This window comes from Ochotona curzoniae, unplaced genomic scaffold (genome assembly GCF_017591425.1).
Source record: "Ochotona curzoniae isolate NIBS_2020 unplaced genomic scaffold, NIBS_Ocur_1.0 scaffold_4505, whole genome shotgun sequence".
In the NCBI taxonomy this organism is placed as follows: Eukaryota; Metazoa; Chordata; class Mammalia; order Lagomorpha; family Ochotonidae; genus Ochotona; species Ochotona curzoniae.
In genome coordinates, this window is record NW_024467118.1 from 14,435,222 (window position 1) to 14,449,651 (window position 14,430).

The window sequence follows — 14,430 nt, forward strand, 5'->3', positions numbered from 1 at the left end:
CTAGGCTGGAACAATTTTAGTTTTCCTCTCTCTTCTCCCTACGGAGCCTCAGAGCTCTGCATTTAATTTTCAAAATCCCAGTCCCTTGGGTACAAAGGGGGGCACCCTTAACATGGTACAGAGGGGGCCAAAGTTTTGAAATTTCAAATGATCTGGGAAACTGGACCAGCCCCAAGCAGCTAGCTTATTCCTCAGACTGAAAGAGCTCTAAACAGCACTTGGGCTGGATCTCTCACCACTGCTCAGATAAAAAGAGCCAGAAGGCTGTCACTGCTGCTGCCACTGTCGCCGGGGCGTCCTCTTGCCCCACCACCAGCATTTCAGATCAATGAGTGTTCCCAGCTACAGGCTGGAAAGCTCAGCCCCAGCAGTCAGCAGCCAGACCTCAACAGGGGCTGTGGATCACACATGGCAGCCCAAGTGCCTCAGACCTCTAGTCCCTTCTCACCTGCCAGTTGCACCTTGACAGACAAGGCTGCAGGCGGCATGCCAGGAACACCCATGTGGCGGTCCTGACATGTTGAAGCCTGGCAGGGGCCCCACAGCCATGCTGTGTTCGGTGACACCTTTGTCTGCCACCACCTACCCCGCCCCTCACCAGCTCTTCCGTTCACTCTGCTGGCCAACATCAAGTGCTAACAGGAAAACATCATATCTCCAACGAAACAAATGCTGCTGAAAAGACAGCTGCTGAGAAGGACCACGTGGCAGACACGAGGGTCATGCAGCTTCCACAGAAAGACAATACCAAGAAGCTCAAGGTCCCACATTTAATAACTCAGACCCTTCAGCCATCCTCAGGACATTCACAGTTCACGAGGGGCCCGGAGCTTCTCTCACCTGCAGGCTCGCGGCTGTTTCAGAAGACAGTGGCATGAGCCGTGTACCTGTGATGTTTCATCATTCCCTTCCTGCCCCTGGTGCCCTCAACATGCCAGTGTCTCCACTCCCTCAGGCCTTCATGTGCCTCCACCCTCTAGGTGTCTCAGGCTGTCTTCTGGAGGAGCAGCTTCCACTGCTGGCTGGCTGCACTCCGGGATGTCTGAACAACAGGTAAGGAGCTCTCCACTGTTGGTGTCACCAGGGGAGGTTGGCCCAGGCTCATTCCTCTGCATCTCCGTGGGCTGCTCTCTGCTGATCCCGTCTGCTTCTGAGGTTACCTGTCCCTGTGCCAGTTTTATGAGCTCCATTCCCATCTTGTTTCCTTCTTCCTGCTCAGAAGGGAATGGAGGCAAGGCAGGTTGTAGGTACTTGCACTGGCTTCCGGGGCTCTGGTTTGCAGGGGAGTCCACAGTGGGTCTCTCAGCATCCTTAGGCACTGTCAATCCCTCGGAAACAGCCACACAGTTTTCGTCTCTTTGCTTGGAAGCTTCCCCTGCAAACAGAACAAAGACAACATGGGATTCCTGCAGCTCAATCAGCTGCTGGCCTTCCACCCAGCCTGTGGGCATGGTACCTGCCCCGAGAGAGGCACTCAACGCTGTAGAGGGCACCGTGGCCCAGAGTACCAGAGGACCAAAAGGTAGGAGCAAGCCAGGTCTCTAAGTGACTGTGAGTCACTAATCTGGGAAGGAACAGTCAAGCCATCATCCAAACCAGGACTTTGCAAGCATCTACCAAATCCCCCGTTTCTATCTCTGATGCTGCTCCTTGTGTCCATGAAAGACTGAAACAGAGGATCAGGTTTTGCAGCCTGGGGAAGACCTGAGTTTCTTTAATAAAAATGAAGGTTCTGGCTTCCTTCAGGGTGGGACACAAACGGACAATGTAGGAAGAATTTGTGCCATCCATCCCCTCTTCTCAACCATCAGTGTGTCACTCTCGGATACAGAAAGTGAATGTTGCAAGTTCAAGTGAAGCACGGTATGCAAGGTAGTATCAAGCTCCCATGCCCCAACCTCAAATCCCTTCCTTATAAACAGAAATGCCTGTGCTGCCTCCGAAAGGCAGTGGGAGAGCTCTGGCATGGAGGGCCGGGTTCCGATCCCCTTTTCCCTCCCGTGGGCTTTGGGATCAGGATGACCTAGCTGGAGTCTCCCCCAGATCTCCCGATAGTGGTAGCTCTGCATCACAGCTGAGCAGGCCGGAGGAGTGAACTCCGAGTGCTTGCATGTAGGCATGCCATGCCACTCGCTAAGTTTCCCCAGAAGCCAATCTGTTCCTGGCCCTGAGGCCAAGCCATTAGGTTGATTGTAGACTGGGTATAGGTCCGGGTCTAGGATTGGGAAAACCTTGAATACACTTCCTGGTATCCCCAGAGGGGCCACTATAATAGGGTAATAGCACAAGGTAATCAGATTGCAGACCTATGGGATGACTGGACAGGACCCAGAGCCTGTACTGGTTACATCTTCCTGCCTGAGACAGCGCCAGAGTCTTCTCTAATTTTGCTGATCCACTCCTGCTCCTCCCAGCCTCCCATATAGATAGCTGACACAGCCCTTCAGGCCTCCACACACAGGGTTCTGTTCACCTCTTGTCTAAACAGAAGTCCACTGCTAACACTGTGTCTTGCACATTCTAAGAATTCAACCATATTCAAACAATGATGTCTTACGATTCTTTTTTTAATGGAAGTACAACATAGAGAGAGTTCTTTATACTTTGTGTGAACTCCATGCAGTTCCACACAGTGAAAACACTCACAATAAATAGCAATTAGAATGAGAAATACAATAGTACCAAACTCCACATACACTTCACAGTCCCCCTTTCCTTCTACCAAGGGTAACCACTCTCTTCACTGTAATTATTTCACCTCATTAAAACATTCATTTAAGAGAAAGAATAAGTGAATATGTTTCCATCTGCTGGTTCAGCTCTCACATGGCCTCGATAGCCTTTGGCCAGGGGCTGACACCAGGAATCTGGAACAAAACCTGAATCTCCCTTGTGGATGACACAGACCAGAGGACTCAAGCTATCACCTGTTGCCTCCCAGTGTCTGGATTGGCAGGAAGCTGGATTGGAAGCGGAGCTGGGACTCAAACTCAGGCATTTTGATAGAAGATGTGGACAAATAATTCATTTTTTAACTTTTTCAGTACTCTTACTATGCAAATTCTTGCTTGTATTTCATTCCTTTTGATCCACAAAACGTTTATGAGACTTACTCACATTATGTATAGATTCATAAATTTGCATTCACCACAATGTTGAACAAACACCTAAATGTCAAGTGAAAATAGGTAGTTCACAGCGAAAGAAATACAAATGGATCAAAAACAAGAATTAATTCATAACATCTCTCATTATTAAAATACCCCAAATCACAATGAGATGCTGTATTCATCTCAGACTAGCAAGAATTAAAAGGTGAGACAAAGCTCAGTGTTCCTGAGGGTGCAGGAGAACAGACAGAACCACTCATTCGCAGAGAGAACAACGGGTTTGGCATTGCACCTCAATGGATTAGCGTGGCATGCTCACACCCAGTGTAGGAGTACCTGGTCTAGCTCCAGCTACTTCATGTTTCCAGTCCAGTTTCCTGCTGGCGTGTCTGTCGATGGCTCACGCATATGGGTCTCTGTAACACACATAGGAGACCCGGATATACTAACCGCTTTCTGGCTCCAGCCTGGCCTAACCCTGGCTGATGCAGGCATTTTGAGAGTGAACCAATGGATGGAAGATCTCTTTTTCTCTCTCTTTCATTCCACCTTTCATATAAGTAAGTAGATTTTTAAATAAATAAGAACTCTTTTTAAAAAGGAGAATAAGAATTAGCAAAACTCTTTTTTCATGCCATAATTCCATAATTAGGAATTCACCTACATCTGTCAGCCCAAATATTTTAAGATACACATCCCAGATGTTCATCACAGCAATGCTTAGGGGAAGAAACTTAGAGAGGATCAGGGCAAAACAGATGACTAAAGTTTTCTCCAGAGGTACAAGTTCAATATCACTTGGACCAAAAGGGTCTCAGGTTGTCAGATATAGCACTGTTTGAATGTTGTTGAATGTTGCACTATTTGCATATACACAAGGGGGTATCTGAGGGAGGGAGTCCAAGTTGAACTATGAAATCCATTTATGTTTCACAAATACTATAGACAGACGCCCGGTCTGAAGGTAACTTTATACATTATTATTTCTGTGTCTTCATTCAGACCACAGCTTGTCACATGAGGTCAGCTCTGTCTCTGCCATGTGAGACCACATGAGGCAGCAGCCGTTGCGAACCTGGATGAGGGTTCTAGCTGGATGTTGGACTTCCCGTGCTCTAGAACTGGGAGCAGCAAGGCTGTTGAAGGCACCCTGTCTCTGGTGTTGTGTCAAAGCACACCCAGATGATGCTTTATCTGCCCACTCTTCCTGCCAGGTGCCAGTCACAGTTTGGGTATTGAAGACTGAGACAGTTCCCCAAGCTTTAGCTGGCTGACTTTTATCATTACCAGAGCAACCTGAAGGCAAATGCAAGCCATGCCAGATATTGCTGAAATCCAGATCCTGGCAGGTGACGGTTGTGAGAATTAAATATGAGTTTGGAAAGATTATTTCAAAACACAAAAATCGGAGTCCCTGGTTAGATATTTGTTTGAAGTTAAATACTTTCATAATGTAAAAAGTAGATATAATCTAAAGTCTTAATTAAAATGTAGCTTAGCAATTCTGCACTATGTAACATTATTGCATTTGTGATCCTTTCTTGTTTTAATACAGTGTATACAAGTATTTATTTATATGACTAGCATGGGATTTAAACATTTTCTTTCTTTAATTAAATAACATGTTTTTTAAACAGTTTTTTTTCCCCCTAATCAAGTATTTAAAGTTTTAAGAAACTTAAAAGTGGCTTTATGGCTGACATTTACTTGTTGATTTTAAAATAGCCAAGATAGAAGATTTGGAATGTTCTTAACAGGAAGAAATAATAAAGCTCTTGGATGAGGCAATATGCCAATTGTCCAGATGTAATCCTATGTAACAGGTATTAAAATACCACCCTGCACCTATATGTGTACTTCCTATGTGTCAAACATTTTGTATGGCTGAAGTCTAGTTAAAAATGCAGCAGGGCTGGCCCCATGGCGGCAGTGCAGGCACTCCATATGGGCTTTGTCCGAGACCCGGCTGCTCTGCTTCTGATCCAGCTCCCTGATTGAGTGCCTTGGAAAGCAGTGGAGGATGGCTTAAGTGCTTGGGCTCCTGCACCCATGTGGGACACCAAAATAAGCTCCTGGCTCCTGGCTTCTGCCCAGCCCTTAACCATTTTGGCCATTTGGGGAATGAAGCAGTAAGTGAAAGATATCATTGTCTCTTTCTCCCTCTTTCTGTAACTTTGACTTTGAAATAAACTAAGTCTTTTTTTCTGAAAAAGAAAACAACAACAAAAACCCTCTGAGAAAACTCCAGTAGAGATGAAATATTGACATTAGATGGGCAACAAAACTGAGATCCAACCGTCAAACGAAGAGAGGTGGGGAGGAGGCAAGGCAGAGGGATTAACTGCTGACAGACACACTGGAGTCATGGGGAAGAGCAGTGTGGGTGTCACCTGAGCCAGCCCTGGGTCATGCCCCTAACACCCTGAGGCACGTGTCCTCGTGGCCCTCAGGTGGGCCTTCCCCAGTGGTAGGCCATCTCATTTGCTTTTCATGTCCTCCTCTCATCTCCTCCCTGATCACCACAGACAACACCCTAGGATGAACGTCTGACCAGACTTCAGAAGCGTGGGTGTGGTCACAGACCATATCATGATGCTTTCCTGGCATTAACTGGCTTCAGAACTGTATCTGAATGTGAGCTCACTGCCTGTGCCTGCAGCGAGGTGCAGGAGTGTGCAACTGAGGGAGTACAGTCAGCCTGAGTACTTAACCTCAGCCTACCCAGATCTGCCACACAGGACGCTTGTCTCCCCCAGGCTCCTTTACCTCTGGTCTCTGGCTCTCACCCAGGTATAGCTTTCAACTCTTCCCTAAAGCTGTGGTCTCACTGTGGAGTCCATAGACCAGCAGTAGCATCTCCCTGGCTTGTTACTTGTCCAGAAGCTGAGGCCCTCCCCATCCCAGACTGACTTGCTTAGAATTTGTATTTCAGTTCGCTCCCAGGTCACATGGCTTCATCTTCCAGTTTGAAAAACACTGAGCTTGAAGCATCATTCTCATAAGACCTTTCTCCAGCTACAAAATCTTCAGAGACTGGAGGACAAACCCAGGTTTATAATCCCATTCCCTCTCCACCTGACATCCCAAATTCTCCTTGTAGCTCCACATTCCAGCCATACTCAGCTTTTTTGGGTACCCCATGCTTATCCCAATGCCTTTGCTTAGGTGGCCAACTCCTTCATGACCATCATTCTCTATGAGGGAGTCAGCTTCCATCTCCTTCCCTATTGGATTACTACAAGTAATACTGCCAGCGTGTGAGTTCCCTTGAGCTCTATCTGGCCATAACAGGAAACTCAGTGCTGTCTTATCTTACTGTCCCCATAATGCATGGTTACTTATAACTACCTCAAGTACAATATTTTGCCTAATTTTTCAATTGTGTCAGTGTTTGACAGTGAGAGCTCACAAGCTTATTGAATATTTGAACATATGGCCTGGAATGCATGAATAAAAGCAATATATTGGCACAATGTTTAAATACCATGCATTAATATATGAAATAATTCTGAAGTTGATAGCAGTCAAAACAGGTTGTATTCAGGTTGCTATTCTAAAAGCTGTAACAGAAGAATGGTAATTTCTAACTCCACAAACATTTAGTAATATCTAACGTAGCTCAGAGAACAGCCACATAATTGTCATCGTAATAGATGAGCATTTTTATATTGGTTTTATAGAGGACACGGGAAAGTAAGTCAGAATAAGCAGGGTTCCAGCATCGTGGCAAGCCTTGATTCAACACGAGTAAATTACAGTGCCTCCTGCAGCTAAATTTTTCACCCACATGAGATGAATAAACTCCTTCCAGAAATTATTCTTATGAAATGACTTCTTCCAGGACACTTAATAGTGTATTCTGGTGCCCCTGAAAAATTAATTAACCTTACCCATAACAATCTAACCCCTAAACCATTTGTGGTGTGTTTTTACTGTGGGTCAGGTTAATCTTCTCTACCTTAATTTACATCTAAGCGAGCGTGGTTTAAATTACACTGGGGCCTTTTGGTCGCTGGTATTTTGCCGTGTGCCATTTCTTTGGGTGACATTCCACTTGTGTCCAACTGTGAATTTTTTTTAAGATGGCAAAGTTCTGAGATTACCAAGGAGAACTCCAACACTGTCGGGGTGGGAGGAACCACCTTGCTGTCATCCTCAACAAGGGAATGAAGGAACAGGGTGGTAATGTTACTTAGTCCTCCCGGGCCTTGACTTTTACCGAGAAGCCACAGATTTTCGGAGCCACAAGATAAAGATATTGGAGTTAGGCTCTGGGAATGAATGGATCATGGACTAACAACAGGATGCATGAACCAGTTCTCCTCTCATGCTTGACCAAAAGATACACAAAGAGGATCCTCCAGCCATGATTGGGAGGCAGAAATTACTGCAGGTACCACAACTGTTTCCGAGGACTTCAGGAGACTTGCTGTTGTCAGTAAAATCCCCCTTAGCTCTATGATTCCAGAACTTTAATTCTTCATAATGTGGGAGTTTTATTTTTCCTAGAAGATCAGACACACAGCACTACTGTCTCCACAAAGGAATTCTGAGCTAGTGAAGAGCAGGAAAATATTATCACAAATAATAGTAATTACCCTGTGCTGTTTTAGCAAACAATTAGCATCATTAATACTTAATCACAATGCACATATCAGTAATGATGAGGCAGTCGGCCGATGACACAAACTGTGGAAAGAAAAACTATTTTCTCTGAAATACTAAGAAACAGTGCTGCTTGGGCGGGGGAGAGATTGCTGGGCCCCTAAAAATGTGGGACGCCCTCCTTTGGCCCTCAAGGGACATTGGCCTGCCTTTGTGCCACAATCCCTGATGGGCTTTATCCTCTGCTTTCTAGCTTTCCTCTGGAATTCATCAGAGCTGCCATGGTGATGAGGCTGTCCTGATGCTGACAGCACTGCATAAATGCGTCCTTGTTCCCACCCAGAGCTGCTGAAGGACGGATTGGAACAATGAGAGCTAATGATGGAAGTCTGGAAGCTATCATTTTGAATGACTCCATTACTGATGCTGCCTGTGTTAAAAGGAGGGCACATACTCCATGGTTCCATTGCAGCAGTTCCAGGCACAGCCCTGGGCTCCAGGAACCCCAAACACATAAAGGGCAGGGCAGCCCCACAGCAGCAGGACAGTGGATCTCCAAGGGGACAGGACAATGGATGCTAGCAAGGGGAGCCCAGCAGCTTAGACATGCTCCAAGTCACACAGTGGGCACATGCTGAGGGCTGCAAAAACCCCACCTTGTTTCCTGGCCAAGGGAGGGCCTTCTAGTGTCAGGATTCTCTCCAGGACTTCCTCCAACATGTTCTTGGGGAACCCTTCTGTTGAAATCCCACACATGTCCATGCTCTGGTTGTGACTCCTATCATTTCATGCACTCTTTTGCGTGTGTTTGTTTCTTTCTCATGAATTTATTTGAAACTCAGAGTTCACAGAGAGAGATGGACATCTTCCACCTGCTCATTCCCTAGTTGGCTGTAGCAGCTGAGGCCAGGAGCTTCATCCGGGTCTTTCATATGGGTAGCAGGGCACCAAGTCCTTGGATCATCCTCTGCTGTATTTCCCAGGCCACGAACAAGGAGCTAGATCAGACGTGGAGCAGCTGAGACTCATACTGACAAACATATGAGATGCTGGTTCTGTATATGGTAGCTTTATCTACTGTGCTATAATGCTGGCCTATAGATACACGTTTATCAATGGTTTGAACAGGTTTCAAATACAGTTGTATAGAGACTGGTTTTGTGGTACAGTAGATTGACTGCCTCCTAGGACACAGCACCACATGTTGGATCATTAGTTTGAGTTCCAGTTTCTCTGCTTCTGATCCGGTTCCTTGATAATACATGTGGGAAAGCAGCAGAAGATAGTGCTTGGGTGCCTGTCACCCATGCGGGAGACTAGGATGGAGTTCCCAGCTTCTGGCTTTGGCCTAGCCCAGTCTTGGCTGTTGTAGTCAATTGGGGAATGAACCAACAGATAGGACAACTTCTCTCTCCCTACTCTCTCTGTTTCCCTCTCTTGCTCCTTCCTTGATTCTTGTTCTGTTTCCAATCAATCAATCAGTAAATCAATCAATCAATCAACCTTTAAAGAAAACCCATAGCTGTATAGAGGCATGAGTAAGCCTGGCTCAGCCCAGCTCAGAGCAGCAGATCAGCCCATGTGACTCAAAGCTCATGTTAAATACTCCATCAGCAGGACTTGAAGTTCTAAGATTGAGGTAGTTTGTTACACAATAAGAGCTGACGGTTGCAGCTGGCTAGTCCATTTTGATAAAAGCACAGCTTTTAGGTCAGAAAATCATGAAACTAGAAAGGCTGCAGAATTGAGATTTTAAGCCAAAGACAGTGGAGAGCTACTGAGGATTTTTGAGTAGTGTCCAAACATGATGGTAAACTCCAGAAGCTCTCTCCCCCGGTAGCAAGAATGGTGGCAAGAAGAGTCTAGGGGCAGGAATCCAAGGAAGGAAGCCCTTACCCTTCCACCAAGCGAGAGGCAGGAGTGACTAAGGTGCAAGAAATCCTACAGAAAGAGCCTGGCGCAACTAAACGTTGCTGAGAAAGTGAAGATGACAATGACCAGTGAATCCTGAGTAGCCAAAAGGGTAACAAAAAGGGGAGCAGACAGAAAAAGTTGATGTTTTACCTACAGAATACATAGAATATCCGGGCTCCTGGCTTTGGCCCAGTATAGCCTTGGTTGTTGCTGGCATTTGGGGAGGAAGCCAGAGGATGGGAAATTTCTCTCTATATGTATTTCAAATAAAATGAAAATACTAAATAAAATATAGATAAATGGGGAGTAAATACAGGCCCTTGGTAGTCCCATGTGGAGTACATTATCTACTGCTTGAAGTCAAGTGGCAGTCTGGGAGTCTGGGAACAGTTTGGCTGGACATTTCTGGTTCACGGCTTCTCATGAGGTTCTCATCCAAATATGGATAGGACAACAGTGATCTGAAGGCCTGGCTGGTGCTGGAGCATCTGCCATCTAGATGGTAACACACATGGCTGATGGAGAAATCACACAGACCAATGCTGCTACAAGGCAGGAGGGAACCACATAAGGGCTTGAATCACTTGGTGTTGTCCTGGAAGCGGCCTAGCACCCTGAGAGTGGAGGAAGAAGAGAAGCAGAACTGTGAAAGACGTCAAGGAAAACTGACATCTGAGAGGAGACTCTGCATGGGTCCCTTACTGAACTCTTCACTCCCAGGACCACCTGCCTGGCAGAAGAGAAGCTGTATCTCCATTCTGCTGGTTTCCAAACCACCTGCCATGTTCCAGGTAACATACCAGAAACTTCCCTGAAGTCGTCTCCATCTTGTCACTGCTTTTCTGGATAGGAAACTAAGGCTGAATCATGAGACCAGTTCTTATATCCATGACATGGTGCTGACATATGAACCCAAGTCATTCAACCCAAGCCCTCCTTCCTACCTTCTCCATATGTCATCACACTCAGAATGCAGGGACCTGCCATAACCTCCCACCTAGATGGATGTACAGAAGCAGCAAGAGGACATGTGAGGGTCACATGCTCCAGAGGCTGCAGAAGGGGGACTGACTGATTTCCACTGCGCCCCATGCCCGTATCAGGAAAGTTGGGCAAACATGGGGATACTCACCATCCTTGACACTGGCCTTGTTGTTGCCAGGTGGTTCAAACTTGAGCAGGGGGGACCTCGACCTCTGTCTGGTAGGAAGAGTGGAGTCACTGAAGAGTATGGTGTCCTTGCTTCCTGTGATGAAAAAGGGAATGGTTTTGTCATTACTGGAGTTGGGGTTCACTGGTCCCATGCCATCCACTGGCTATGTGGGCTAATATGGAATCTTCTGCAAAAGGTAAACTGTGTATGTGGTGGTGAGGGAAGTATGGTAGTCTAAGAACAGGGCAGAGAGGCCCGGTGCTAGATGGACGTGGGTCATTCGGGAACATTAGCTTAGGGGTGTCTCTCACTGCTAAGGGGAAACTGTGCAGGTTGAAAGCTGGGTAGCTATGATCTGGGTGACATGACAGCAGCCCAACAGTAGCAGGCTTTAGGAGGGCAGGCTTTGAGCCACACTATAGTGTCTGGACTCAAGACCCCATCGCCTACTATCACCTGGCCTCTCTGGGTCTCAGCGTCCTCATCCTCAAATGAGCCAGATTCATAGTGGCTACCCTGTTCTGTAGTTATGAGATAAAAGTGAACTGCTTCAATTGTAGTGCTTAGGCGTTTAGTCAACACACACACAAAATGTTGCCATAGATATTGTATCCAATTTAATTTCACTTTGTCATTTAGATTGAACAATAACTCTGACATAAGACGGGTAGCGAAAAGGTCCCCAAATTATCCTAGTTGAATTTTCACTTAGACTATACAGCCCCACACCAGCCAATCCCTTCTACCTAATGAGTATGAATTCCCCAAGTGGATAGAGAACGCTTGGAGTGAACAGGAAGAAGCAGGGACAAGCATATTAATCCTGTTTTGAGGCCACAGTTAGTTGTGGAGGTGAGGACTAGGCAGCGTGGCTTTCACACATGAGCAGGATGGATACAGGCACACAACACAGAGACGTAGAGAGGCTGCCCCAGGGTCCTGAGGGCACAACATGTGGGACAGAAACCCGAGCTGAGGCTTAGCAGTCCCTCAGCGGGAAGAACCATACCTTACACCCCAAATGAGACCCAGTCTGTATTCTAGTCCTAGTCTTGTCTTTTCTTCTTTTTAAAGTTTTGATATTTATACCACTTTCCAAAAAAAAAAAAGAGTTTTAACTCAGAAGAGCTGTAAATTTTCAAAATAAAACTTGTGAGGTAGTAATACAAAGAGTTCCTATATACTCCTCACTCTGTGTCCCCCATAACATCTTACTAATATGAGTTCTTCAACATAATTATCAAATGACACCCAGATTTGCCTACCATGTCTATCCAAACCCTTTGTCCATCTTAGTTTCTAGTTATCAGCTTTCTGTACTCAGATTGAGCAGTTATCATGATTTTTTTTTTTTAATTAGCTCCCATGTGTAACGGGAAACATGGAGTTTTTATCTTTCTGCAACTGGTTTATTTCACTCAACAAAGTGTCCTCCAGCTTTATCCATTTTTTTTCTTGTGAATGACAGGATTGCATTCTTTTTAAGGATGAATAATATTCTATTGGGGTGTGTTGTTCATCTGATGATGGACTCTTCACTGGTTTCATAATTTTGGTTATGATGAACATGGCATCTCTTTGTCAACCTGGGTTAATGCCTTTTGAGTTTATACTTAATAATGGATTCGCTGGATCATATGACAAGTCCTTTTCCGATTTTCAAACAAATCTCTGTACTGCTTTCCACAGTCGTGCACTAACTTACATCCCACCAACCGTGCATAAACGTTCCCTTTCTCCACATGCAGTTGTTCACCATTTGTACTTCTTTTGAAAACTACGTATTCAAGTCCTGTTCCCATTTAACTGAATTGACTGTTTCTGTTGTTGAGGGGTTTTGTTTGTTTGTTTGTTTGTTTGCTTGCTTGTTTGCTTTTGAGTTCTTATAGATTCTGGGTATCAGCTCTTCATTGGAAAAGTAGCTTATAAATATTTTCTCCCAATCTCTCTGATGTCTCTTCACCCTATTGATTGCTTCTTTTAATGGGCAGCTGTCTGTCTTTGAGCAAGATTCTGGCTAAATTTGTGAGACCAAGTCTCAGTTTCTGGTTCAGCTGAGCACAGAATGGCAGGTGTGGAAAGATATCTACTGTTTGGAAGGAGAAGCAAGTGAACTCACAATGCAACTCCATCGCTGTGTTTCTAGGTCCTTCCTTCTGGTCTTCCTACTCGACCACGTCTTAGTTTCTGAGACTGTGGAAGAGGTTTGGCACATGGTAGGAACTTATGAAATGTCTCAATACAGGGTTGATACATTCTTGGGACTCCAGATGCTTGGTAAGCATGGTGCTTGCTGCTGCCTTGGGTGGACTGAGCGTGCTCTTGGCAGCCACAGTTTATACAGAGTACAATCTGACAGGAGCTGACCCTGGAGTTCTGTATTACCAAGGGAGTCTTCATGCCACGGCCTGGAAAGGCTGCCCATAGAGTACTGCTGACCAGCTGCTCAGCCTCTCAAAGCGAGGTCAACACAATCAGGCCTCCCTCTGTGCTGTGAAGATACCATCTGGAAGCACCCTGATGTACTAGTGGGGACTAGGCTTTGAATGCCATGAATTGATAGCAAAGAGGTATTTATTAGAAAGGCACAGAGACAGAAAAAGAGAGACACAGTAAGCTCCCATGTGCTCATTCACTGCATGAGTGCCTGCAACACACAAGGCTTGGCCAGTGCCAAATCTGAGAGCTGTTGATACAATCCAGGGCTCCCATTATGTTGTTATCATGCATTCAAAGGATCAAGTTCTGCATTAGAAGAAATCTGAAGTCAGGAGCCAGAGCCGGGCATTGAATGGAGGTACTTCAGTGGGACAGGGCTGTCTTCACCAGTAGGCCAAATGTCTACTCCCATGGTGAATTCTCTGACTTGTCTCTGTCAAGACAACACTGTCTTCAGGTTGAAGTTAGGACTGTGTTCTAAACCCATCCATCTCTCGCTTGCAGGTGGGACTTAGGAGGTGACACACTCCACTACTCTGTGTTCTAACCAACTTTCTCAATCCCCTCTGTCTCAGTGGCCAAAGAATCAGCACAATGGGCAGAGGTGGGAGCTGTCTACAGCTGAGGAACCTCAGAGAGGCCCTGAGGTCATGAGCCATCCTTAGGGCAGAGTATCTCCTTGCCCTGCCCAGCCAGAGTCATTGTCCACTCTACATGAGCACCTCAAAGAACCTTGGACTACTTCAGAAATTCAAGCATCTGGCATGCAAAGAAGGGGAACAGAAGCCATGCTTCATTCACTCTAGGTCAAGCTAGGGTTGGAGAAATAAGAGAGAAACCTCCCCAACCACTTTGCTATCATACAGGGAAAGGCCAAGTCTTTGGCATCCTTGAACTTTGTGCTCTTAACTATTCTTCTAGGTGGAATGTCCATTGACTCTTCATATCCCTCCTTCACATACTGACATGTTTATTACTCAGCGTCATGTAGCACTTTGTGCTTTTCCTCTGACTGTTTGAAGCATGTGTATCTTGCTTCCCTAGCTGGACTATAGTCTGTAGGGTAGGGGGCACAACTTGAACACCCAATGCAGCACCGCATTCCAAAAGCTCAAAAAGGTATCAGTGCATTGGTGGGCTGGTAGATCAGAAGGGAAAGCGATTCTTTGGAGATTCTAGCAGATATGAGACGCTGGCAGGTGGATAAAC

At 45.8% G+C, this 14,430-nt stretch overlaps 1 protein-coding gene across 1 annotated transcript in view; it reads right to left on the reverse strand.

The window, feature by feature from the left end:
• Window positions 1–758: 758 nt before the first annotated feature.
• The window catches only part of CCDC149 (coiled-coil domain containing 149), a 58,927-nt gene continuing 45,255 nt past the window's right edge, over window positions 759–14,430 (reverse strand). Inside the window, exons 10-11 of the mRNA XM_040966079.1 lie at window positions 10,762–10,875; window positions 759–1,375 (exon numbers count right to left, since the gene is read on the reverse strand). Of these exons, the coding sequence (XP_040822013.1) occupies window positions 960–1,375; window positions 10,762–10,875 (530 nt within the window). The 3' untranslated portion in view covers window positions 759–959. The remainder of the gene's footprint in view (window positions 1,376–10,761; window positions 10,876–14,430) is intronic.